General features: G+C 41.7%; 3 protein-coding genes across 7 annotated transcripts; 1 reads left to right on the plus strand and 2 right to left on the minus strand.

Annotated features, from left to right (window-relative positions):
* On the minus strand, positions 1-14,885 carry LOC117606171 (uncharacterized). Of its 3 annotated transcripts, none has more exons than XM_034328284.2 (4): positions 9,899-10,137; positions 3,347-3,537; positions 1,071-1,187; positions 1-183 (listed from the first exon to the last, which is right to left on the minus strand). In XM_034328284.2, the coding sequence occupies exons 1-4, from the start codon at positions 10,010-10,012 to the stop codon at positions 18-20; spliced, it is 588 nt and encodes a 195-aa protein (XP_034184175.1). In that variant the 5' UTR covers positions 10,013-10,137; the 3' UTR covers positions 1-17. The 3 variants fall into 3 exon arrangements, 2 of the variants coding, with proteins under 2 accessions (XP_034184175.1, XP_034184176.1); XM_034328285.2 differs by lacking the exon at positions 9,899-10,137 and adding an exon at positions 4,551-5,278; XR_004581912.2 differs by lacking the exons at positions 1-183; positions 1,071-1,187 and adding exons at positions 11,061-11,356; positions 12,947-14,885 and having other exon boundaries at positions 3,411-3,537; positions 9,899-10,143.
* Positions 14,886-15,043: 158 nt separating this feature from the next.
* Positions 15,044-22,792, minus strand: LOC117606330 (uncharacterized). Of its 2 annotated transcripts, XM_034328678.2 has the most exons (6): positions 18,193-22,792; positions 18,053-18,109; positions 17,687-17,955; positions 16,748-16,934; positions 15,762-15,930; positions 15,044-15,559 (listed from the first exon to the last, which is right to left on the minus strand). In XM_034328678.2, the coding sequence occupies exons 3-6, from the start codon at positions 17,804-17,806 to the stop codon at positions 15,406-15,408; spliced, it is 630 nt and encodes a 209-aa protein (XP_034184569.2). In that variant the 5' UTR covers positions 17,807-17,955; positions 18,053-18,109; positions 18,193-22,792; the 3' UTR covers positions 15,044-15,405. The 2 variants fall into 2 exon arrangements, with proteins under 2 accessions (XP_034184569.2, XP_076544651.1); XM_076688536.1 differs by lacking the exon at positions 17,687-17,955.
* LOC117606332 (uncharacterized) lies at positions 22,638-24,725 on the plus strand. 2 transcript variants are annotated; one of them, XM_034328682.2, is made up of 5 exons: positions 22,638-22,669; positions 22,789-22,918; positions 23,053-23,243; positions 23,533-23,640; positions 24,590-24,725. In XM_034328682.2, exons 1-5 carry the CDS (start codon positions 22,644-22,646, stop codon positions 24,723-24,725), a joined length of 591 nt encoding a protein of 196 aa, XP_034184573.1. In that variant the 5' UTR covers positions 22,638-22,643. The 2 variants fall into 2 exon arrangements, with proteins under 2 accessions (XP_034184573.1, XP_034184574.1); XM_034328683.2 differs by lacking the exon at positions 23,533-23,640.
* The last annotated feature ends 3,127 nt before the right edge of the window (positions 24,726-27,852 follow it).

Genomic DNA, 27,852 nt, shown 5'->3' on the forward strand with positions numbered 1-27,852 from the left:
TTTAAACGTAGCATCTCCTAAGGGAAGGCGATTTCCGTAAACGTTTCCAAAGGTGACTCGATGCAATCGGGATAGGCCAGGATGCAGTCACCGCCAGATCTTCCCAATCGCTCCGCTTCCTGATACAATTGGTCGACGCTCTGGTGAGTGGAATTAGCCGTTCGTGGCAAGTCCTCCGTCGGCCTGATCGAGAAATTCCACGTTTCCAAAATGAGCGCGCAGGGAACGTGTTAAGGTAGAAGAAATTGCGATTGCTTTCTACTGTCAACGCGTTTAACCCCAACCGGGGGCAATCGAATGGAAATGCGTTTTCTAATTTTTCTCGATCACTCTATCATTGGTATCTTTATCAAGTCTTTATTTAATACCTGTCTGCAAAGTTGTAAAGGATAGGAAAATGAAATTGACTAGAAATTTCCTAGTGACACGTGTACACAAAGAAGACGATACAACGGGGAAAGCAAAGCGAAACACCTTTCATTAAAAGCTTAATGCAAGCGCCTAAGTTGGTCGCAATTAGAGGACCGCTACCGGATCGCCAGCAATTTCCTTCGAGTACACGGCGCCGCTTTTGGAATAGCAAATTCGTGACTAGTTTTCTAGCCACCCGATCGTTCTACGGATACTTCTAACCCTTTCTACCGATCGATCGTTAATTAAATCTCTGTTCGTTATTCTAGTCGCTGGCTATCCTCGTTCGTTGCTCCATCCCTTTTAGATTACCATTATTGCACTCGCCTTTGTGCCATCTTCTCAGTACACGCGCGATCATCGATCAAAGTGAAGAAATTATAATACTGTTTCGTATTAAAGCATTAAATCTACGAAGCTTTTTGAGATTCACAAAATATCAGGTTGATTTATCGCGTTATCTTGGCGTATACGTGCCTCGTTACACCGCACTGTCGCCCTATTTTATCGCGAGCTAGCAGGACCAGCCATTAGGGACTTCCAACGGAATTCATTAACCGGAAGCTCCTCAAGAAATGAATTTCGTTTCGGGTACCGGGCGCGGCACGGCATAGTGTGTTAGATGGCTGAAAGCGCGCGATTCGTCGCAACGAACTTACGTTAAAATTAAGTGAATCACCTCCTCGAGGACGTCCCGTCGTGTCCTGCCAAATGGTGTCTCGGCGAGCTCGCAAATGGTCCTTAAAAGACACCTCCTCCCGTCCTGCCAGCCATACCTATAAACACCGAACGTTCAATTTTAATTTTCAAACCACCCTAAAGCTTATGGATCCTTCTACGTCCTCTTCGTTGCTCGCTTCTTAGCATTTCGAACGGTTCCCACGGAGGTAATTTCATCAGGAAGCAGGAGAGATCCTTGAGTCGTGCAACCGCGAGATGATATTGGTCCTCTAAACTGGTGAAAGAGAATTTTTAAACGCGTCCTCTATTCCTTCGTTCGCTTCTAGAACCGAGAAATTCATTATTCTTCGTTTCCGACGCTCTCGTTCCTCGGTTACCTTCAATGAAATTATCTACTGCTCGAGGAAACATGGAAATTAGATTGAACGCTTGCGCCCCGATATACCGGCTCGTTCGAATTAGAACAGCTTCGTATAAGGCGTCCTGGATCAAGCATTTCTAGATGAATATTTCCTTTGAGAATACCAGATTGCTTGATGCTATTTAACGTTATCGTTCCTGAATGATAATATTTTGCTAATCACCGGAATCGTATAATAATTGGATTATAATTCGATCCGCTAATTAGCGGATTGCTTTAATTCAAAAAGTTTTATTATTAATAATATAAGCGGGGAACAGGGTGGGTTTGGGTTAAAATTGAAGAATACAAAAATTATAAAATTCAAAGTTCCTAAATTCTCAAATTCCTGAAATCCTAAAGTTATAATAGCTTTATGGAACATGGAAATCCTATGACACCAATATTCTTAAATTTTTCTAAAATTAGCAACGGTATTAGGAAAAATTGACACAGCCGCGTTACCATCGTGAATTACCGGATAAATTGGTAAACATGACTAGGAGAGAACGAATAAATTCGTAATTAACTGGACACCGGAATTGGCTGTGATCGTTCCCGGGGACGTTTAATGAAATTCCATTTTCTAGTAGAGGATCATCCGCCACGTCCGTGTTTACCGCCGATAGAGCGCACAATGGGCCGCTGATTACTCGAAACAAACGGAAAACCAGGCCTCGAAACGCGTTTTATGAACCGACAGACAAACGTTTCGTCGGTTTTCAAGGCAATTTTAAGCTTTTTACGCACGACAGGGCAAAAGGTAGAACGAAAAAAAAAAAAAGGTTTCGAGCTTTCCATCGATAACGAATGTCGATTTTGTCCACTTAGCCAGTTTACGCTTTGATTGGCACAGTAAAAACTACAGTGTGCGCTGCAGCGTGTGACAATAATTACTAAGTGCAGCATCCGTTGAATTTTTCATTATTAAATATTTGGTATAATTTGAAATCCAAACATCAAATATTCCATGTAATCCAAAATTTAAACACTTTGAATATTCAAATTATTAACATAGTTCGATCGTTCCAAATTTGACACCTGCACCCATGGATCCATTACCATAATTATTATAGTAGATATATCGAATTATTAATTTATTAATATATCATAAAATTTGTAATTCCTGTGAAACATGGAAATGAAAGCCTTCAATGAAATTTTTCCTATAAAATCTGAAACGCTATGAAGTTCAAATGATACCGTCATAATTTCCCGCTACTTATCGTCATTCCATGGCGATCTTAGTTTCCAAGACAATTGCTCTCTCGGTTAACAAAGGACATTCTTGCTGAGAGACTAAGCGAGTGTAACGGCCTCAAGATCAAAGGGCTCGGGGATGAGGTAAGGTAAAGACGGGAACCTGAACGTAAATTAATTGCGACATAAGGCAATTACTTTAGCAGCTCGAGGTACAGACCGAGAGATGGAGTAAAGCGTACGTAACAAGGGAACAAGTCCGCTTCCGAAAGGTTGCCAGGAAGTTAAGAAAGTGTCGGGGTTGATTCGTGGCTGACGTGGGGAGACACGGTGTCCCATTAAATGGATCGTTAGCTGATTCAATGGGCTGGAACCCGTGGATATTCTTCGTTCAGATTTCGGTCAACTCTGGTCCAATTGGGAACAATTGCTAGTATAATTTCCAAATTTTATATTTTCCATTACTGATTTCTTCAAAATTTCAGAACTTATCTTTTAAAAATATTGGAACTGTAAAATTTCCATATTTCAACATCCCATCATTTTAAATAAAAAAAAATTGAATAGCACCCCTAAGAAAAATTACATTGCACGATTCCACTGAATAGCAATAATATATTTTTTTACAAATTGTGAGAAAAAAAGAATACTCACCGTTCGAATAAATTTTCGATGGACTCATAAGTGTCCTGTAGACTGAGATCCCTCGTCTGCCTGGCTGGCATTATCGTAGGCTCGAGCTCCGACAAGTTCGACGGAAGTTTATAATTGAATTGGAATGCGGCCGAGAAAACCACGCTGCCTCTTTTGTTCATGGAAACCGGAACCGATATGCCGGTCGTGAACTGGAAAATGGAACAAACGGACGCCGTATGAGAGACGGGGAACGATCGTTTCTCCAACGAAACAAACTTTCCGAGTCGTGAGAGGAGACGAGAGAGAGAGAGAGAGAGAGAGAGAGAAAAAAAAAGGAGAGAATTTATCCGGGGACGAAGGTGAACGGTTCTGGATTCTGGTTCGAAGTCGTTGGAAAAGTTTGACGCGTATTTAGGAAGGGGTCGTTGCGTTCCCGAGACTTTCTAACTTTTTTATGCTCTGATATTCGCTAATATTTAGAATTTCATTTTTTATGACGAATAAAACAGAGAGTGTCCAACAAATAATTTCATGTGCAAGCCTTTATCTACCAAGTTGTTCCAAAAACATAATTTCTACTTTAAAAATGAAAATTCGACCAAAGAAAAATTCTACTCCTAAGGTTTGAGGAGGAAAATTGTAGATTCTAGCGAAAGAACGTCAAAGAAAAAAGTCGATCGATCAACTTCCGATGAAGTAAATGATGTGAGCGTGACTCGTAATAAACTATCCCATAAGTAGATAAATTTTTCCCCAATTTCCCGTTACACAAGATGCTATTCTCCAAGGAAACAGTGCATCTTTAAGGGAAAATGTCTGGAAAGCAGAACTATGCAAAGGAGACGGAAACGAGTGTAAAAGTAGAAGAGAATCTTGACTTGAAACGTCTGAAAGGAATTTCCTGAGAATGGTTCGCTCTTTCTGGGAATTCTACAGTCATGGAATTGAAAAAGATTTCTGGGTAACCTCGTAATAAAACGCGCAAGAAATTCTTAATGCATACCGCCTTACAATTTACCGTAACATATTCAAAAATTAAACAAAAATATTCTGTATAATTAAATATAATTAAAATAAAATATTTCAAGGTAATGGTGTAATTTTATAGCTCATATAGATTGGTTTATTTAAAAGCAATCTTTTTCAATTTTCAGAAAGCTGCGAATACCGTGTCGTGGATAAGAAAAAAGATTTCAAAAATGATTTCAGACGATATAGTTACCTGGAATACTGATTTCGCAGGGTACAGAAGAGTACAATCACCGGCCCAGAGGGAGGAGGATAAAATCGCAATTATCAACATGTCGCCAATGAAGATTTGGAAAAATTTCAGCGAATTATTTCGCCGGTATAATTTGGAGGCTGATTTTGAATCGTTGGTCAACGAACTAGCTGCGAGTGGTCCCTTCCTCGTGAACGAACACGACCAGTTTGTGACGACACGATAATGAGCAGCGGAGTTTGTGGCGGGAGACAGAACGATGTTTGCGTTCGACGAGCGTTTGCAATGCAAAATTGCCCGATGAAAACATTTTACAACCGTCCCTGGAGACGAATCGTCGGCCAATTTCGGCGGTATTATCCGAATCACGCCTACGTAGGGTGTAATTATTGATAAATAAAAATTGAAATTAAATTCTGCTGAATAAATGATAATCAATGCTCGAGATAATGAGGCAACGATTAAACGGAATAATGAAATTTTTATAAAAATGAAAATAATCTAGTTTGTCAATGAACGCGTGAGAATTTGAATTATGTTTCTTCGAAAAAAAATGTCCACCCTTCGAACAAAGGGTCAACACCGATACGAACGCGTTTTATCAAGGCATTCAACGGTTGCTTGGAAAACCGAGGCTCGATTCATCGGCGTATCAGCTTAACTCTTGCCACTGATAGCGTTGTAAATCCAATAATTGCCCGGCCTTGCCCGTTAAGCAGCTTTAATTAATTCCGTTTCCAACGCGCCGCCCGATTAACGAGCGAAGTTGAATTAAAATCTCGTTCGAGGATACGCGGATCTGAAAGGACTTCTCTCTTAGAACATTCGATGTTGAAAAATGTTAAACGAATTAATAAAAAAATAAAAAACCTAACGAATAGATCTAACGAAAATGTTGGACTGTTCTAAATAAAATTTGATGACATAAAAGTATTGTAAAATAGCACTTATGATACATCAAATTAAAGCTTAAAGTCTAATAAAAATAATTGTATAAATTATTCATGAATATGTTTATACATTTTGAAATAGCAATGTTTGGAAGTTAAAGGTACATTAAATTGAAGATCAATGGATTCATTATTAAATTATTCTATTTCTGTTAAGAATATTGATCATTACCCTTTAAGCTTTGATTTAATATATCACAAGTGTTATTTTGAAATACTTTTGTGTCATCAAATCACACTAGAATTTCAATGTTCCATAATAACCTAATATTCTTCGATATTCAATTTTCTCCAATACTGAACGTCAATTTCAATCCCCGTTCCCTTTAAATAGATCCGAAGTGAATCGAATCACTGTGAAAATGTCCAATTCCACTTGCAGAGATTAGAAGCCGAACAAAACAATTGGATATCGAAACAACGAAGGAAGCGTCGAACAAAACAACCGTCCGAAACGAGATGAACAAGCAACGGTTCGTTTAACTCGTAGCAACGATCTCGGATCGTGCTTTCGTTCCTCGACGAGATTAAAATTCAGCGAGCTGCGAGTCAGATTTAATTCGTCCTCCGAATTCCGACAGTCGTGGATCGAGTGTGAACGTTTCAACGTAGCGAAGGAAAGAGGTGAAAAACGAGCGGGGACGAGGTGGTGAAGAAAAAGGAGGCCGAGAGACGGAAACGAACAATAGGCAGAGGGAAGAATTTCAAAAGGGCCGCGGGATTTTTAGGCGAGGTCCATTTCCGGAAAGGATCGATACGTGGTGGCCTCTCGCAGTCGACGCGTTTCCTGAAAAGCACGCATTTTGCCAGCTTTTTTTTTTCTCCATCGGGACAACGCGACGAGTTTGCGTTTTTTACGTTCACCTGACTCGTAAAGGATCATAATGACGGGCGCGATAAAAGCGATACTTACGCCGGAAGTAATACGTCGATGTCAGAGGAAAAATGGCAACCGTATGCCGTTTATCCTTCTTCCCTCCACTTTAGAATTACGAAAATGGCCACTTTCGTACGTTTTTTATTTTCTTCCCCGCGAATAGATGGTGATAGTTTTTCATTCGCTGAAAAATTTCCTCCAAGTGTTCGTAGGAATAATTTTTCATTGTTTCAGTAGAATCAAAGTTAAAACGTTCGCAGTGGTTCAAAGTGGTACCTTCGGAAGAGAAAGATTTTCGGAAGCGCGCGAGATGCAAAGAGGTTTCGATGGAAGAAACTGAAAATCTCCCCGGACGGTAATTGGAGGAGGACAAGAAAGAGACATTTTGAAGGTCCTGAATTTTAGAGACGCGCCACGACGTGATCCGATTACGCTGCACCCGGCAGAAGACGTTCCTTCAGGGTCTGCTCGTAAATTACGATGGCTTGCTGCCTAGAGGGTCGTTCCGATAGACCCTTGTTCGATCGAAGGACATCGCTTTCTCGATACCGTCACCCTTCGTCTCCCTCTTCCATTGCATTTCCATCGCGGTCGTTGAATATTTTGGACGAAGAACGATGTTCACGAAATTCTTTGATTCTTCCTTTCATCTCCTTACCTATGAAAATTCTACCAAAATAAACTATCCTAAAATTTCATTTTCAAATATTATTTAAAAAAATGATGGCTGAAAAATGGCACGAATAAACGAGGGTGAAGTTTCAAGCGTTTCAGAACTAATTTATGAGGGTGCTTGTTTATGGTGAAGCTATATATCCTAATTTATGGTGTGAAAGGGTCCTTACCGTGAAACATCATTTGTCGTATGATGTTCAAGTTTATTTTATTCACGGGTATCAATATCAAAGGTTAAACGTCGTAATTAATAAATTTGAAATAAAATTACAACGATACTTCACTTTGCTTACGCGAATCCTTTCCCGCATCTTATTCTTATTTAAGAGATCATCGACAACAATGTTTCCCGCGTTTTTATAAACAGGACGGAGGACGATAGCCCGTAGGGTCTGAAAAAATATTACCGTTTTACCGTCCATAAAGATCCGGTTCACAAAGGATGCGAAAGAACGCCGGCGAAAGCAGATTTTCCCTGAGTCGAACGAAACGAAAATTTATAATAGTCGGGTCGAAAAAATGACGCGGGAAACGCGGCCAAACGTATCTTCTTTGGGAAGCCCGTTCATTCTCATTTCGTGTGATCCACGAACTAGATTTGACTGAAATAAAAAAAAAAAAAAAAGAAAGAAAAGAAGGAACCAAAAGAGAGAGAGATGAAAAAGGGGTGAACGTATCTTTTCACGAAGCAGAGAGATATCTCGTAGTCTGGCGGAGAATCCAAAGCGTCCTTCGCGAAGGGTTGGCCATTTTCTCCTCTTTCAAACCACCCTTTTTTCACCCTTCATTCCTGCGTCGTTACTTTCTGCCGTTGCTTCTGAAGAGCTCGAATGAAAATACAGTAGAAGGAACACGTCTCGCGGAATCGTTCGCGCTATCGTGGCTTCGTAGCAGACCGGAATAGCAATGAACAGAGGCTACAACCATCGTGGTTTAGACTTATTTTCAGTTTTACCGTGCCCTTTATCATCCTCGACACCGTTATATCGGTTCCTCTTTATCAAACGTACGAGGTACATCGAATCTTCATTAACCCTTTCACTGTTAGAAAGAGCTGTAATAAAGACTCGCAGTGGAGCTATTAAATTGGGGAATTAATTTTAATTGGAAATTGTTATTTGACAATTTTTAACCCCTTATCGTGAACGACGCGGAAAATAATTTCATTAATTTTATTTTCAGCGATAATTATTAAGAATTTGATGCCGTGTAATTCTCGTTAACGAAGGTAAACGTTTTGTCTCCGCTCAGGATGTAATCCCTTTTCTTTTGTTTTCCTCTTTCCTTCCGGTATTATATGCATGCTATGTAAATGATTTCACTCTCTTTCTCTCTCCGACACATTTCCCTTCGAGCTTTTAAGCGTTACACGTACTTGGCTCACCCCACGCGATAATGGACCACGCTTTTTAAAGTGCTGTTACACCGGCTATTATCGTTTTGCAACCTGTTCGCCGTCCAGCCACGATGGAATTTCCTCGGGCGTGCCTTTTAGCCGTCGAGAATCGATGGGAATCAATAAGGATCAACGAACGAAATTTCAAGCACGTTTAGATTTTTCATTTAGGTCTAACTTCCCTTTTAGGCAGCCAGGTAAAGGGTTTCGATTCCAGGTGTTGAAGGAGCTTTTCTTTGAAATTTACATACAAGTAGACGGTTTCGATCGCTTTTGCTTTTCGATCTTTCACCATTTGCACTTCCGTGGACGAACGAATTCTTTGACTCGTCGAGCATTTGCGAATTCTACGAATGGTAAGCGGTGAATAACGAATTTCCGGTCAACTTGCGTAGGCTAATTTTTAGGGGTATTATTCGAGCCACCCCCAACTGATTTTAGGATCAAACGATCCGGTTTGCTTCGAATTATCAAAGGATTCACTTTTCTTCTCGGTTAATTGAATTTCTAACCGGTTAGTCAATCAGTGAGAAAGTTAAATAAGAATTCTCATGATAACGTGGAGTAAAATTCTCTGCTAAAGGTTCACTTGAATAACGAAATTTCTTATTTAAAACGAGACAACTTGATCTTTCAGCAGCTCCGAGAATTGTAATCGAGGCTACTGGCATGATAGCCGGGGGTTCGTTTGAAACGAAGCAACTACCGGCGAACGTTGAAGATTCTTTAATTTCAGATTCCAACCCAACTGCCGGGGCGAAACTCGACGATTGCTGCGGGTACTTTTAGGAAAATGAAACTCCGCCACCGTGCAACGGAATGCTTCGCCGTAGAAGCTGCCGTTTAAGAAATGCTTTCACGGCCGTCTGACACCTTGAGAAACGACGCTCGGTTCGAAGGGATGAATTTTCGGCATCGTTTGAAGATAATCAAGCGTTCAAACTGGCCCGCCAGGGGATTCAACTTGTCGGAAGAATCGTTCCTCTACAATACACTGACTGCTAGAAATCCTTCAGATACGTTCTTCCATTGTTATGTTTCGAATACTTGATCGTACCTATTCTCTTCTGACTTTGATTGATATCCGCATTGAAAATTTATAGATCTGAAACTCGATACAATAACGATGCAATCGCTTAATTTTATTTATTTATACAACATCTTAACACATAAATATAGTAAAATTATTTCTAAACAGATAAATATACTTGCCTGTACACGAATTATCCAAGAACCCAAGACAATTAAACCTACTTGATCGTAATTGAAATTAACGAAAATTTCTTTTCCACCCTTGAAAAGTCTGATAAGCAATAATCACTCGCGGCGAAGTATTTCAACCAGAAACTCCACCAGAAGCTCGATAAATATCTATCAATGTACATCTCTCTGTTTCATCCGTTTACACGCTCCACAGAATGTAACCAAAGTTTCAATCAATCGAACAAACCTCATCCCACTCTAATCTAACCAGAGACTGAAATCTCAGCCAGTATCCCATCGTCGTCGTCGTCGTCGTCGTGCTGGTGTTTTGGTATTCATACGGTGACCATGGAGAACACATCGAGGATACTTCGTCGGCATTCCGGATAAAGGGCGTGGCAGTTTTCCGCCGACATTTGCTCGCCCAAACGTTCGGCCGCCCGATATTCCTGGTCTTCGTACTCCTCGTATTGCTCGTCGGTGCTGGAAGGCCTGGAATTCCAACGAATTCGCGTTCGAATTCTCGCTGAAAGATTGCGATCCTCGCGACGAGATATCGGGAGCGAGAGGATGTTCTTTTTTTCTCTGGAGAAGGAAAAAAGCGGAGGCGAGAAGAGGAGGGATCGATAATTCTCGAGTTATCCTGCTAGTCGGCAGCCTCGTTAATTAGTCTCGAATTATGCGGACACTGGTTAATCCTTCGACATTAACGCCCACCCGACTAATCGACCGGTTGTACAGTTACGTGATCGTAACTTGGCTTTTAACGCTGTTGCTGAAAAGTTTCACCCTCGCAACCCCCTTTCTGTTCGGAGAATAATTTTCAAACTCCACGGATACCGACGGAATTTATGTGCTTGATGCTTAGCGCGATGGCTAGGGTTTCTGAAGTTGAGGGTGAAAAAAACGACGATAAATTGACGAAATTTTACCCCTATGCCGGGGGGGGGGGGGGGGGGGGGGGGGAGAAAGAAAGAAGACTGTCCCTTGAAATTCGTAGTACTTTGAAGAAAACTCCAGTGGAAAGTTCCAACAATTTCGAAGCTGTTAATTATTATAAAATGAAACACCCTGTTCCTAACTTTATTTTATTTTATATACGATGTAGTTTTATGGAAAGTTCAGAGGCCAAAGATGTAGCCAAGGTAATATCGATAAATATGAAGATAAAATAAAAATTATAGCCGATATTGCGGTTTCCTCTATTTTAAAGACTTTTTAGAGTGTCACGTAGCACGGTACTTTATATTCTCTAGGATTTGGGGCGTGGATCGGGTGGGGTTTAGGTGTGGTTACACGTGAGCCAGGTCGAAAGTTTCGCGTTAGCGTTGCAGAGGGAGCTACCCGATAAAACTTGCAGCTTTCCATTGAACCTCGTCGCGATCGTGTTCAACGGAAAGATTACTTACTTGAAGAATACCTGCAACAATTGTCCCAGTAAACTGTGGGTGCTGTCAAAGGGAACCGACGCTGCCTCGCAGATGGCCTTCAACAGACACGCTTTCCCACCGAATCCATACATCCCCGCTGCTTTCTCCAGCATCTTGTAGACGTTCCATCTGCTCTTCTGGCTTCGGGAGTAATAGACACCGGGCATGGTGAAATCCGTCGCATTGGTCGGCAAATTGTACACGTATTTAGCGAATATACCGACGATCACGTTCTCGTAATTCAACTGCAACGGTGTCCCCAGGCCGAAGATCAGCTGCGAAAGAAAAGAAAATTAGTTTTCTTGCTGCACGAAGCCTTCCACGGAATCGGTCGTTACGAAGTGACCAGGCCAGGACGCGATTCGATCAGAAAAGTCGTTGTTATGGCGGTTATTCATGGAGGGAAGGGGATGAAACGAGCCCGAGGAGGAAATTGGATGAACTCAGACGAGATCGAGTTAAAATCCACTGGTGTATCTCGTCCATCGGAGTGTGTTCCCTAGCTGGAAACGAATCGAGTAACCGCTGTTCCATGTATCTCCACGATGTTACCGTGGACATAATCGAAAGAGAAACTTTAGCTTCGCTCGTAAAACTGTAAACTCTAGCGCGAAACGCATCGAAAAACGTCGAAAGAATTCCTCGAGCTCAAGAATTTCCCGACAGCGTTAACACTCGTGCGCGAATGACGCTTGAATTTTTATAACTACTTGAAACAGAAAAATATTGCTCAAATAATAAATGAAATTTGTTGCAAGTAAAAACATCGTCCAAAATTTTTAAAATCAACATCTGAGGAATTTCGAAACAGCAGGAAACGTTCTGTAAATCAGGCACACACTTTCACCCCCCGGGGGTGGGGTGCAATTAGCGCGAGTAGCCAGGATCAGAGCAGCGTATCGTTGCTCTTTGAAGTGTATCGATCTCGATTGGCAACCAGCCGGGTTTCGATGCAAAAACGCTTTAACCCGAACCCTCCGCGGATCTCGTTAAACTGTCCTCCCCAGACGCGTGCGGCTCGAAACGATTCTCCGTGGAAATTCGCGGTTTTATCGAAAATTCATACACTCGCCCATGCCGCGATGCCGTTCGCCTACGTGTGCATGAATATGTATATACGATGGTTTCCACGCAGCCAAGCAACGTACACAGAGACAGAGGATATGTAGGTATCCACCTGGCACAGAAATTGGATGAGCCCTGAAAGGTCAGGTGGAATGTGTACCGCGATATCAGACCGGAAGATGGGAATCGAAATACGTTATACATTTTTAGCGCAGCCTTGCTCGGTTATTAATCGCGTACCACCATGTAACATTCTTTTTCTTTTTAATGATAATTTGTCTCTTTTTGAATAACTATTACATAAAAATTATCATAAAAAAAAAAAAAAAAATTTTTGGAAACCAAGGATTTGAACCGAGGACCTTGAGATTGCGAGTCATGGATCCGTTCCGTGGTTAAACACATGACTCGCAATCTAAAGGTCCTCGGTTCAAATCCTTGGTTCCCATTTTTTTTTTTTTTTTTTTTTTTTAAATGATAATTTGTCTCTTTTTGAATAACTAAAATTTTATATAATACTTTTTTTAATAGTTAATTATTATCATATAAGGTGCTTTATAACGAAATATAAAAAATATAAAAAAATATTTTCTGTTGGCACCTAGGGGTATTTATACGAAAATCAGCTTGGCACTCAATGTGTAAAGAAAAGACAAGATCACACCAGTTCTCTAGTACCGATTTTAAATTCCCCTCGAGGCAGAAGAAACGGAAACTGATAGCTGTTACTTGAACGACTATACATTGGCCATAGAAACGGGTCATTAGCTCGATCGAGCAGAATCTGCGGTTTTACGTACCAGAAGCTGGACGGGATCAGGGAAAACGAGTGTTCTGGCTCGTCTAGAGTGACTTTTCACCAGCTCGGTCCCATTGTTCCCTACGGAATCGTCGCTGCCGCGGTCCTCGAGGCTCTGCGCCGGATGTCGCGACGGGCAAACGAGCAACACCACCAGCAAGACGATCGTCCCAGTCATCGGAGCGAGTTTTCAAGCCTGAAGCGACGGGCAAGCCGCAGAAACGCCAACTGCGATTCCCGATGAGCCGACAAGGAAACGGAAGTTGCCCGAAGCAAACGATTGCCACGTGTGGGGTTGGTACGACGAACCGACGGAGGCTTGCGTAACCACGATTCCATCCTACTGTTGACCGTGTGCGAATAATCTGTCCCGTTGTGTTTTCACGAAACTCGCCGCGTCGATGTTTAAACGATTGATTCGAAAGACTAATTCGCACCTACGAGCGTGCTAACTCGAACGCAGACCGGAGGCTAACAGGACACTTGATTCGCGTCGTGCCGAGAGGTGGTCTCCTTTGATTAGCCTTTGTTTGGACGTCGAATTTGGAACCGCCTCGTTTCTCGAGCACTTTGATTTCTAAATAAATAGAGTACTTTGGACTGTTCGATACAGTTCCAGGGAACGTTATGAAATTTTCAATTCTCAATCGCTCGAATTCGTGGCAGACTTTTCTGTATTTAGATAAAGGCGAAGAGACGTGAACACAAATTTCTCCAGCTAGAATCTTCTTCGCTGATCTCGCGCCGTTTGAACGGAACTGAAAGCCGAGAACGCTTAAATCAACGAGCGACGTTACTACGCAATAAAAATCCTCGCGAGAGTTCCAAGGGAACCCCTGCCGGGATTTCTTTGGTAAAGAGGAGGGCGGGCTGAACAAGCGGGTGGAGTGATGCCGCTTTCAGAAAGAATCTCTCACCGTATCCTGCTTCGTGACCCGTAATTCGCAGCCGGAATCTTCCGTGAACCGGTCGGACGGTGAGTCTGCGATCCCGGCATTAAATTGAATTACAACCCCCTGAACAGCCTCGTAAACCTCGTCCTCGTTATGTACACGAATCTTTCTACGGTGAAACGTAACCGCGAACGCGACCGCACGCATAACCTTTCTTTTATCTATTCGGGTTAAACGATGTCCGTTTGTCGTTTCTTATCCGTCCATCCGAGACGTCCGAGACCGGAAATCGAAATCTTAACCATGTCCGCGGTTCGAAGATGAGGTAAAAGGGATTGAAAATCAATGGTTCGATCGCTAGGATATTGAATTAAAATTTAAATCTTAGAAAAATCAAATTAATTTAGTAATTAGTAATTAGCCTTGGCTAATTCTTTTCATTTATCAAAACAAGGCTCCTAATCAACCCCTTCGTTTCGTCCGTTTGAAACGAGCCATCAATAGCAAAATGGGAGCACAATCGAGCGAATGATCAGGGAAAATTCAAAAGAAAATCCGGCAACACGCATCCGAGGGAACAATGCGTTCGTTAATCTGTTGAACGCGGCCGGATTCGCCGATCGCACGCATCGCGAATTATCAACAATTAACCGGTGGGACTGGTAGAGGTAAACGAATCGGCAAAAGGGTAGAGAGGAGAGGGTGGAACACGGTGGCTCAAAGGTTTCGACCTCGCTGACGTTGTAACGACGCGGAAGTAAAATCGTATATCGTCGGTCCGGTTGTGTTAATTACCACGAATCGTTTCGCCCTAGAAAACCATCCTCTGTCTTTCTCTTCCTGTTTCCGTTCATTGTTCCCGGTCACCAGAGTCACGGGTCATTTTTTTTCCTTTCTCTCTCCGCTCAGCTCACCCTACGCCCTCTATAAATTTCAACCGGAGTATTTTCTCTTTACGTGTACCTGTTATTGAACGAGAGAGAACTGCCAATAACGCCGGATAACTGCGTCACGTTTCGCCACCAGACCCCTGGTTTCATCCCCCTCCCCGCACTCTGCTTCCCCTTTTTACTTCCACCCTCCAACGTAGCCGCCACCCCTCTTCCCTTGATATTTCTAATATCCCACGACATCGGGACACATAAATTACTTCTTTGCCTTTTCGATACAACCCACCCCCTACGCCCCCCCGTTTCGACCGCAGCTAACCCGATCGATTCTTCGTTTTGCTTCCTAACGCGCTCGGATCTCTCCTTCGGACTTCAGGCTTGATTAACTGCTTTAACGTGAGCTTCGAGGTTCTTCGGGTTCGAGGTTGATTAAGGGCGCTGTGAAAGTGTCTTATCTGTATTAATTGCCGGAGGAAATTCAACGTTAGTGGTTTGCAGGAAGGGATGTTTACAAGATTTGTATAATTAAAAAAGAAATATATATATATGGATACTTTTACAGGACCTTGTCGAGTCAACTGGTAGGAAGGATCAATTAATTAAACTAATCCATGGCTGGGATAACAACAGCAAAAGAATAATCCAGTCTTTCGTCGGAGCAACTGTTAATCAGATGATTATTCATGGAGCTCGGTGAAGTAGTCCAACGGGCTCTGAGAGCATTCCGGAAATAAATTGTCGCAAGAGCTAACTGCCTGTCGGCCCATAATTTCAGCCGCGTGATACACTCGATCAAAGTCATTCCTGAAAGGCTCGGACGTGCTGGACGGTCTGAAACGCGAACAAAGTTAAATCAGACAAGAAGTGACGTTTCAATGGTACGAAATATAAATTCACATCGAAGGTTGGATGAGAAATCAAACTACTCCGGGGATTAAACAAATGTTTTGTTAAGGTCGAATCGTAAAATTCTGTAGTGAAAAGGCACTATTCCTCTTTTTCGTACGGTTCCAACTTTCGAATCGATACTCACGTGAGGAGAAGATGAATGAGCTGAGAGGTGAGACCGTGAACACGGTTAAAAGGCACGGCGGAGGCCTCGCAAATCGCTCTCAAAAGGCAGGCCTTGCCGGATCGAGAATCGCCGAGAACCGACTCGAGAATTTCGTAAATTTCCCATCTGTTAATGATCACTTCCTTCTCTGCAGACAGAAACTCTCCGTCAGGCTGGCTTGGAAGGGAGAGAAAGGGTCGATCAACCCTTTGAACAGCCATCAGAAGGAAATTGTGTCTTAATTTCAGAGTGACACAATTTTAATTGTATAATATTGTACGTTAGAGGGTGAATTCTTAAGAGGTTTGGTTTAATAAAGAAAAATTGAGAGCAATCGTTTAGAAACGTTCGCCGGTGTTCTTTGAATGAAACGTTATGGTTATTGAAATCGCTAAAGTATCCCCTTTTTAAGTAGACTTCCGGGAATTTTATGTATTGCGATAAAGGAGGATCAGTCTAGTGGCGGATCCAACGTAACAGTCCAATTCCTCTAAATCCGGACGAGCACCCCTTCGCCTTGAAAGTCAGACGAAGGAAGCTCAGTAGCTAGATAAGAAGAAGATCCTCTTTCTTTACATATTAATGAGGCTACCTTTGTTGCGTGTCATGTAACGTCGTCCACGAGAACGATGCTCTTTATTCCCATTCAATTTCATTAATCCCTTTCTTATCGATCTGAACGCGATATAATTAACCCTCTGGTAAAATGCCAATAAATCCAAATTGCAAAAATTAAAAAATTAGGATCCCAATTGTAAAAATTAAAAAATTAGAGTCTGAATTGCAAAAATTAAAATATTGGGGTTTAAATTGCAAAAATTATATTTCGAGTTGCATTAATTAGAGAATCAGGATCGAAATTGCAAAAAATGGGAATGAAAGGGTAAAACGACAGGAAACGTATGTTTAACGGATAACGAATAATTTGGCGAGTGGATAGACAGGAAAAGAGAGAAATCACGTACCTTGATGATCCGGCGAGAGTTCGTCATTCTCGTCGACCTGGACACCGGATCTGATCGATCTGTCATAGCGTACATATGAATCCGTCAAGTAGGAAGCGTTAGAGGGCAGGGCGTAATTAAATTTCACCACATATCCCATAATCAGGCTGACGTCGACTTCCATAGGTAAACCGAGGCCGAGGATTACCTGGAACGGTTTTCAAATACACGAAGGTGTCATCGATCGTTTATAATAACCGCCAATCGAATGGCAGGCTGGCTAGCGACTGACATTCGATCGGACCGAATTAGACCCCAGAAATAGAGGATACGAGGAAAATTCGAAGCTGCGTGTATTCTGACAATTTCGGCTCATCTATCCGAGATATCGAAAATTCTACTATTGATCCTGATAAAATATTATTTCAAATTAATTAAAATAAAAAAAAGGAAAATTTATTATTTCACTTTTCTATTAGAAAAATTTGTTAATTTCTTTTTCTAAAATTTATATCTGATATAAAAAGTTTGTAGTTTACGGTGTTAGAATTTTCATAGGAATATTTAAAACCACGAGTAGTATTGGATTCTAATTGCAATAGTGACACGGGTATCAAGTTATCACAACGATATCATTATCACGTCGTGTCTTTTGTAACGTCATGTTTCTGTCCCTAGACAGTTACCACTCACGCTTCCTATCACCTTTGTTTAACACGTGCAGCAGGTTAAACAATTAGTGATCGATACCTAATTAGAACGAGCAGATAGAACGAACCGATCATTTATCTGCTGACATTTCAACACTAGCCAGAAAAGGAAAATTTTTATATAAAATCCAATGAGAAATTCAATGAAATATCTTCTTATGTTAATCAAGTAACACTTTGTCACACTGAAAACCGTCCCTCTCCTGATAATTATCAAACTTTTGTCACTGATTATCGATTTTTCCTCTACCTGTAGTTTAGTCGATGATATATTTCCAGGTTTCGGAAAGACCAGGTACCCGAAACACTCCAAAGGACATCGTTCAACGTGTCCCACGAACAGAAGTGAAAGGAGAAAAATGCTCCGCATGATGAACGTCCGAACAATGACAGGCGAATGTTTCTCGCACTGTTTCGTGGCTGAGAGATCAAGCAGCGAGGTGCGAGGACTCGTTAATAGGGGCAATTAGTTCGTTATCGCGAGTTAAGCGAATAATGAAGCAGCTTCGATCGCGGTTCCTGTTAACAACCAAGGCGTGTAAGCGTCAGTTAGACCGGTTGCATCGAAATTATACTCAAATTGCAAATCGCTCGAATTAATGAGGTTTCTACTCACGGTTTATCATTCTTGTGATCCAATTTTTACAGCGTTATTCACCCCCGGTCAACGATCCTGAAAATAAATAAATATTACTTAAATTTTCTGAATTTTAATTGAGAAGAATTTGATACCAAAATTTCCATTAAGCTTCTGACCAAGGTCCATTTAACTTCCATGTAAGATCCTAACTCCAAATACCAGATTCTCCACGAGCAGACACAAAACCCACCCCCGAACTATCCGTAGACCGTAGATCGCAACTCGTGTACGATTCCGTGGGTCCTCTTAGCACATGAATGTCGTTGTTCCCTTGGCTTCTCTGAAATTGTATCGTCGTATTCGCTCGCAGCATTTGCATTATTTTCGTATTACGCCGGGTCTCGTTTATGCCAAAGCATCCGGCCACGGTCATAAATCCCCTTAACAACGAGCCACGTAGACGCCGGAGAGGAATATATCCTTCTTGAGTCAGCCGAGTACCCCGAGGGATTGATTCGAACTGGGACCGATATCCGCGAGAATTATCACGGATAAACGAAGAGGGATAATGAGAGGGAGAGAGAGAGAGAAAAAAAACCGCGCAGGTTATGAAAGGTGATTATCGAAGAACTGGAGGCGATCAAAGCGTTGGCTGTCTTCGAGGCTCGCCTTTTTTTCTCCCCCTCTCTGAATAGGTCCGGAAAGGAAGGAAAAAGGGGTGCTTGATTCTGAGCAGCTTACTCAGATATTGGTTGGCAGCCTCTCAAGGCTGAGGCTAGAAAAAGCGTACGTACGAAGAAAGAATCGGATTTGCGGATAAGAAACGTCGTACGGATCGAACCGTGCTTGTTATTGTGACCCTCCGTGAAACGGTGAGGGTAAAAAGGAAAATTACCTTGAAAAAAATTCTTCGAAAATCGAATGGAATTTCCAGGGAAAAGGATTCTCCAATTTATCGAAATAAAATTCTTTTGAATTATTAATACAATTACGTCCCTAAATTGCGAAGTGCTCGGAATGGATCGTAGCTAGTTTTTCTTAGCGATTCGAAAGAATTTCAATTTCTCGCACGGAATACAAACATCCTTGGATCCTTTTCGCAGGCACACATTTCGTCTGTCGGTAACTGCAGTTCATTCATCTTTCCTCGGGCCGATGAGCGCATTCAGGGGCGCAGCCACGAGGCCGGTCTATTTCAACGACAATTTATCTCCATCTGGACAGGAAGCTCGAAAAATAGTGCCTCACTTTCACCACGGAAATAGTTATTCTTCCCTTGAAACGCTGTAACGCGCGGTAAAGGCGAAAATTGTGTGTTCCACTGATCCGTGAACCGGGCCTTAAACTGGTTGAATTGCAACGATAAATTCCTCCGGACGCTCGTCCCCCTTTTTTTTTCAAGAAAATCGCGATCGAATTCTGTATTTAACGCGATGCATTTAATTTCCCATTCGACGGACAGAAGGGTGAAAGTTTACGAGCAATTCATTAACGTTCGGTCACGGGGGTCGGTGTTGAAAAGAGCAGAGGCAAGCAGTTCATTGTGCATCGCGCGTTATTTCTGTTTAGAGGCGTGTACGGATCGTAATTTCGAGGCGGCGCCTTTGAACAGATTTTCCCGCGGTCTCTGAGGATGGACCGAGGGAACGTTACATCTCTATCATTAAAATTAGAATGGTCGACGCTCAGAGGAAATTACAGACCGCTGGGAACTTCCAACGTACCATTGAAACTCGACGAAAATCTAACAACTTGGCCGCACGCGAAACGCGAACATGAAAATTCGGAAAAATTTCTGATGGTCACAATTTTATTTTATTCCCAACTTCTTCCCTTCTCTTTCTCTCTCTCTGTTTTTTATTTGAGTTAGAAAATAAATATAACTTTCGTTTTCTCATTTTTGATGCAAGTATTATTTAATGAAAAATTAAATTCCTAATCAGGATAAGGTTGATTTTGATACGTTCCTTATTACAAATGATTATCAATGTTTCTATGTTCGAAACGGATAAGCTTCTTTGGAAAAAAAAGCTTCGTGAATACTTGAAGAGCTAATAAATCCTCGTTGATATTCATCGACACGTAAGGAGCATCGAGCTCAATTATTCTCAAGGAAGAAGAAGGAGCAGATATTAATTCATGGGAGTTTTTTTTACGTGGATTATGTAGATCGAGGTTTCTCGCCGGCTCGGATATCGAGCATCCTTAAAATGTGCCAAATACCGCAAAGAATGTAACAAGCTGATTTAAAATTCTTGAAAAAAAACTCCGATAATTTACTTCCCCATTTACACGATGTCGAAAAGATAATCAAAGTTCAAGTTAATAATTTATAAAAAGTGGAGGGGTATGTTTTTTCCAGTGAAATTTCAACTGAATTTTATTTCTACGTCGAATGAACGATATTAATAAAAAATAAGAGAAAATCAAAGAGCGTAATATCGTCATCGTTACAGTTAACAACTCACAGCTCGATAAATATTAGAGTGAAATTAAGAACATCTTCCATACGGGGGAGGTCTCCGACAAAGCACGAAAAAACGAGGAGTGATTTTTTTCCACGCGAATTCTTTCAACTCGTCGACGCATCGATGCAAATCTAGCTCTGAAATTACAATTTACAATCGGGTGTATAAATCGAGAAATGAATAATTTTTATTTCTGGAACATTATTCGTGCGCTAGCAAAGGGATTCATGGAACGATTTCGAAATCAAAAAAGGGAAAAGATACATCTACGTCTAACGTCTAACATTTTAAGATATCATACCAAATTTGAAAATTAAAATATTGATTCTGAATAAAATCAATTTGTAAAAATCACTGGTACAATTTTATAATCTTCTCGTGGATTTATCTGGCCGATATAATTTATTAACTTCCTGGGTAGTCTATAGAGGAAGTCTTTACGATACCAGCAATGGTTTCAACGAACTACACGCTACTGAAATGGTGAAACTTGCTCGAAGGAGAGAAGAAACGCGGCATATTCTATCCCCGTAAAGAAGAAGTAACAGACGCATCTGCGGTGAATAGGCACTTCGTCCTAGCGAGGAGAAATGCTCTCCGACCTGTTTGTGAAAACGAGAAAGTGTCGCTATACGTCATACACGAACGGTCGATGCACGTAATAAACGTTCTTGGAAAGAAACAGCGAAAAAAAGACAGCAAGGAAATAAAGAAATCTGAAAAATGCGAAGATTCGAAGGATTTTACGTTGACAAATATGGGATCTTCTCGCAATCAGAGAATTCATAGGAATTCCTGGAGGAACGTCTTCCAAAGGGGGGTTTGCTATGAAAGTTTGACACTTTTCACCCGGAATCGTAGCAGATGGAATTTCATTCTGGTCGATTAATCGAGGGAAACGCTTTCAAACGATCCGGTTAGCGTGAAGGTTTCGAAGAGTCAGTCGGGAAAACTTCTCGACGCGTAACCGGCCGCCGTTTTGAAATGCAATTACGATCCTCCACGTCAGATATCCACCGAGGCTCCGGGTGGCGGTGATTAAAAAACTTCCTTGAAACGGGTGAAAAAGCTAGCGAGCCACAGGCTTGAAAACGGCCTAGCTTTGGCCCGTAGGTTAAACCGTGCGTACGCAAATGAACCCACTTAGCTCGGTAATTATTCTTCGTTTTTAAATTCCTTTTCTTCTTTTTCATTTTTTCTAGCGCGTTTTACATCGATGCACACGAGTTCGAAAAGAGTAATGAAACACGCGATGCAACGAGTTAAGGAACAGAGAAATAGTCGTTCGACGATGGTCGTGTGATTTGAGAAAAAGTGGCAATTAACTTCCGTCCTCGTTGCGATTCGATAGAGCGCATTAAGTTTGTTTGCCGGATTACGGGGCGGGGGGACGTTAACGACAGAGGAAAATCGCTTTTCTTTTCTTGCACGTTTTTAATACCACCGTGGAACAAAGGAAACGCGGTTACATGTGAAAAATCAGACCCTTTCTGTACTTTGCATGCAGATGAGGTTTTTCTAACGCGACCCCCTTGGATGGCGAGCTAAAACAGCGACGATGTAATTTCTAAATTTTATATTATTTTGAAAATAAATTAGATCTAACATCCAGTGTCGCGTAGAAATTTTTTGTAATAAATTTTTTCCTATCACCCTGATATATGAAATTCTTCCTTTTAATAAAATTTAAATTGCTCGATTTCCAAGTTGCACGACTGAGTCACGACTATGTTATTAACATATTTGAATAGGTTTCGAGTCAATTTAAAAGCGACACTGGTGGGTTGAACACGCACCGTAGATGCCATCATGGACAGAAGGGGTGTAAAACCGAGAGATAAATGGATTTCGCCCCTTTGGGCCTCGAACCTTGGCATTTTTCGTGGCAAACTAGATCCCCAGCCACTATACCAATTACGTCACCTCGAAACACCTTTACACCATTCATATTTCAGCCACGTAACATCCTTCTTCTCATACGAGATTATTCGCATAATACGTGCCACTCCAATTCTATATTCCTTCAAACCTATAATTTTCTAACTGATTCTCCTCCCACCTGCTGTATTTATTAATTAACACCTTCGAAGAACCGGTTCGCCGAACGAAGGTGAACCAGAGGTGTCAGAGCTTCATTCGTATTTTCTCTTCGAGGCAACATGAGAAGTTATCGGGAAGAAGTTCTGTACGTTCTGTTCATTAGAATTTTTCAATTTTTATTCGTTACACATCTAACGTTCTCTGTGTGTGCGATACCTTTTCTATTGAAATTTTCCGATATGATGGAAGGTGAACCTTTTGCAGACTTTTAATGGTCAGCCTGGCAGTGACTGTCCAACAAGTCGCCTCGAAAATTGTGAATTCCGAATTCGCTGAAGTCCTACATCGACCCCTCAGAGATATTATGGCGTTTCCAGATGAAAGTACTTTTGCGGTAAGTACTGGTAATTTCTAGAAATATATCTGTTATAATTTTTGAATGGAAATTTTTCCTCGGGCCAAGTTATTATAACTGTTACCCAGCTTCGAACCTTTAATGGCAAAAATGTGAAATTTTTGATTTCCTAGTTATTCTTCGCATTGGCGGTACCATTGGAGGATCCCTACAAATCGGTATCGATAGCAGACTTCTTCGAAGCCACTTACAATCTTCCAGTGAACGTAAGTGACCCATGGTTCGATGCTGAAGCAGGAAGACGAAAGAGGCGTAGCCTGAACAGAGAGACGCTTTATCAACTCGTTGAGAACAAATTTATCAAGTGAGTTTGATGTTGATTATCCCTGATGGCGCTTTTATCTTCCATTCCCCGGTACTCGCGAACCCTTTGACCTTAATGGTCGCATTTAGTGCTATTGTACCGAACGAGACGTTACACTTTCGTAACAGTCATTTGTGTATAGAGACTGTAGAAAACGGGAAAAGCTTGGTGTAGGTGAGCACGTAGGGTGACCCAGAAGTCATAGTAGGTCAGAAAGAGGACGGTCTTATTTTATTTTCCTTTTTTTTTCTTTTTTTTTTTTCACTTTGCTTCCTGACTTGCCGCACAGCTACGGATATCAGGGTCACGAATGTCTGCTGAGGGCCATTTGCGAAACTTCGGAGCATTCCTTGAGACATAACGGCCTCATCGGTGATATTCTGCACGTGATCTTCACGTAAGTTTCTTCATTAACTTTTACATTATCCTAATCCTTATCCGATAATAACCTCGCTAACTTGCTCTCCAACTCCATTCCCTGAAATTCATTTAACTTCCCCATTCGAGCAGACCTTTTTTTCATTCGCGCAGATAAACAGCTCTTTTAATTTTATAAGCTGATTCATTGAATTTCGACTCTTTGAAAATTTTCATTTCACCATATAATCGGATGTATACCGGGACGCGTCAAACAGGAGGTCATTGTTCTCCAGGAACGCAAGCGGCGGCGCTAAAGGATTCAGCTGAAAATTTCGTCGGCGCGACCTCCTTTCGCGGGGCGAAAAAAAAAGAGAAGGGAGACGGGCATATTTTTTTCGACCGGTCCAAGGCGGCGCAAATTGGAGTAGATACACAGACCGTGTAGAAAAGCAAATTTGGTTTAGCTTTCTCGCTTCTCGCCCGCGTGTCAGCTCATCTTCCCCCGCGTCCCTGTGCCAGTAGATGGATAAACTCTCGAGCCAGGGACGTATGAATAAAAAAGAGGGCCCGCAGGCGGCCGGTGACGCCACATTGTCGTTGTCCTCGCCGTCAACTACCTCTTCCTCGTCGAGAAAATTTCCCCGTAGCTACGATGTTGAAAATGAACGGATGGAAGCATTATTCCGCTAGCTTTTAGCCTCTCCTAGTTCGAACTGATTTCGCGATCCTCTTTTTATACCAATTCGTCAAATAATTCGAGTATTTTTATTCGAACGTTCTAACGTTCGTTTGGTAAGTCGTTCGATTTCCGAAATATTTGGCCGGCGTTAAATTGGCCGGAAAGGAAGAATCGCGTGACGGCGATTTAATGGCCGTTCTTTAACGAGTCTCTCGACGTTACGCGATGCTCGTTACCGCACCGTGACACGGCAAGAAAAAGCTCCTTATTATCGTCCGGATGTATGTACGATGCACCTTGTTTTCAGACCGACAACCTCCCGACACGAGCCACTGCCGCAGGACATTCTTCAAGCTGAAATGGTCGGACGTAATGGAAGCTGCTCGAACTACCAACCGCAATGTCCCGTGGGACTCTTCGACTTGATTGGAGTCTTTGGTTGAACTGTGAAAAACCATCGCTACCTTTCGATTCTAGGTGAACCGTTCGATTTTATGCCTCTACTTCCGGTCAGCTTACACCGGCTGTACCGACCTATGTACATCAAGTGAGCTCTGTTGATTGATCCTGCTAGCTGGCTGATAGCCATGAAGAGAGAGAATTTTATTTTAGAGAAGTTTTTCGAATGACCAAATTGTGATGTAAATTTTTTAATTAATTGTAGGAATAAAATTGCAAATTAGATAATTATCTAATTTTTAAATTAGAAGACTGCATTACATGGATATGTAAAAAAATTATTTCATGATAAATTCTTACACCCTCTGCTCTTACACATTGGTAACAGTAATTGCAGTGGGTAGGAAAATACAAGACGGTTAACGTGTTAATTACAGGAAAAGAAAGAAACATCTGTCGTAGAGACACAAGCTGCTGGTGCGACAATATGAGCGAATAAAAGTCGTTCGAGTAACAGTATCGCAGCTCCATGGTCGCAGTTTATGGTTCCCAAAGGGAAGAAGAAAGGCGAAGGAGCCGAGGGGAATGGAGGAGACTCAATGTTATCGAATTATCTACTAGGTTGCTGTTTATATACCTGCACGTAATTGCACGACCATCGTAAGTTCCAGGTGTTCCAGGAAAGGGTTGAATCGTCTTTCCTTCGTAAATTTAAAAAGTGTTCAAATTGAATCCTTCAGAATCTAACAAAGACAATTTCTATTTTCTGCATCGAACAAGAAAAAATAAATTTGAACAAACACACCGAATTTCTTTCTCTATTTTCTGCATCGAACCAGTAAATAACAATTGACGCCTCGAGTACTCATTTACACCCCCGCTAGGTAGAAGGAAAATGTAAAGGAACGAAAGGCATCCAGGAGGAAAAAAGGTTCTGGCCTCGATACGAAATTCAGCAGGTTTTATGCAGAAACTTCGTAAAACCAGCTGAATTTTACACAAGCTATAGATGTAAAGTCCGCGTGAATTTCGACGATCATGGAAGTAAAGTCGGATATTTTACACGTTGCAACTACCGGGAACTTGTAACAAGTTTCATTAGAGATTCAAAGGTGAGAGTGCTTAAGTGCACCTACACGAGAGTTCTCGCTCTTCTCCTTCGATCTTTCAACTATATATATCTACATTGTAGATAATTTCGTCGTCAAATTGCTTCGACACTTTGACACAACAATGCACTCGTTAGCTTAAAGTGAAAAAAAGCTTTGTGCTTTTTAGTAAAGTGGTTGTAGACGAAAATATGAAAAATTAAGAAAGAAATATCGTAGGACCTTCTGATTGCGAAACGTCCATGAAAGTGTGAATGATAGGTCCTGCAGGACGTTGAGTAATCTTTTAAAAAGTCATCTGTTCGGGAGGCCACGCTATAAATCAAGTGTTTCAGATTGTCGAGAGGTTACGAGTGGAAAACTTTACCTGAGAAAATCGGCTGACAAATCCCAGCCGCGCCGAATCTTAAAATGAATAAACCAACACCTGAAAAACGACACTCTCCTATTTCGTCCGCATTCTGAACCCTCCTGCGTATCCTGCGCAATCTACCCTTCTTATTTTTCAATTTTAAATTTTAACATTTGCAAATTCCCTTTAACAAAGAAATAATCCATAAGGGGCGTTGAAAATTTGTGGCCCAAGGTAAATGGTGAAAGTATGAATTGAAAGAGTACCATTGTTTTTCCGTAGTCTAGAAGGGAAGAATGTCTCGAGGAACGATCGCACATTCTCCATTGTTTGGTCGGTTCCTATTTTCTTGCAATTCCACGGAAAATTTCCACATGGTTGACGACTTTCAATTGCCATGGCGGTGGAGCCAGGGTGATTTTAATCTGTGTGCAGGTGTGTCATCGGCGGGTGGAAAGTTCACCAGTCGAGTCCCGATTAATCAGCTCGTTGGCATGCAGCAACTCCACAGCGATTCAAGCTTGATCGGCTAATGAATTTCGAAATTGGCCTGTTAATCGATTTCCTTTACACGCCCTCCTCTATGGTGTACATTATACATAGTGATCAAGCCGGGCAAGATTCGTTGGGGTGCTTCCAATTTACCACCCTCTATCATATTTTTCACTTATTTCTTTTTTAAATTGTTTCGAACGAGCCGCATTTAAACTTGGAATTTTAAGGAAATTCCAGGATTTACAGATGCTTAATGTAAAGCGTTCAGACGATTCGATAAGTTTTCAGCTTTCCCGAATGGCGTCACGCTGCTGCCTGAATCGGCTCGCAACTTTTGCTCGGTGTACGAGTCGATTAAAGCTCGCGAAACCGAATTCGAAACGGGAAACTTGGTACATTTTCTTCTTGAACATGAACGCTCGCTAATATTATTCCGACATCGCGATTTGAAGCGTGCGAAAACGCGTACCGTTGAATATGTATTAATCTCTGTATCTCTGACAGATTTAACCTCCGCTTAATCAATTTTCGTTCCGTACACCGTGTCTCCTTTGAGATACTTAGTAATTTTTAAGGGTGCAAATAATTTCTGTGACGCTCTGTATAACCGGGGAATAAATAAAATTTGTCGTTCGAGCAACCGCGATCAATCTATCCAGAGGAAGATGATCCATCATCGAATCTGTTCCTGGTAAACGATGACGAGACAAATCGATGGCTCGCGAAACACGTTGAACCAGAATTCTACCACGTGGCCGGCCTGTTTTGTCCCCTGGATACACGCGTTTCCGCGCTTCGAACAGTAGGGGAGGAAAACAGTGACGAATGACGAAGAAAATGAATCATCGACATTGACCTACTCGATTAAGTACTGCATTATTAAATCGATTATCGAAGTCGTCATCAAAATAAAAACTTATCAATTTTAATGCACCCCCTGTTAAATTAAAATTTCCTTAATTTGCCGATTGTCCCAGACAAATGTCTTCCTCGAAGGACAGTCACAAACACACGTGTGCACATCTATAGATCCTATCCCAGCAGGTATTACGGTCTCTAATTAATCGTCCTATCCAGGCCTGTTCCCTCGGTGCAATTCATCTTATCAACCGCGAAGATTGATTAACGTTACACTTCACGATTTCGTTTCATCAGCCTTGTTCCCCTAACAAGCCAGCCCTTCGACAAGATCGAGTCCCCGGCGTCTTGACAGCG

This window comes from Osmia lignaria, chromosome 1 (assembly GCF_051020975.1).
Source record: "Osmia lignaria lignaria isolate PbOS001 chromosome 1, iyOsmLign1, whole genome shotgun sequence".
NCBI classification, from domain to species: Eukaryota; Metazoa; Arthropoda; class Insecta; order Hymenoptera; family Megachilidae; genus Osmia; species Osmia lignaria.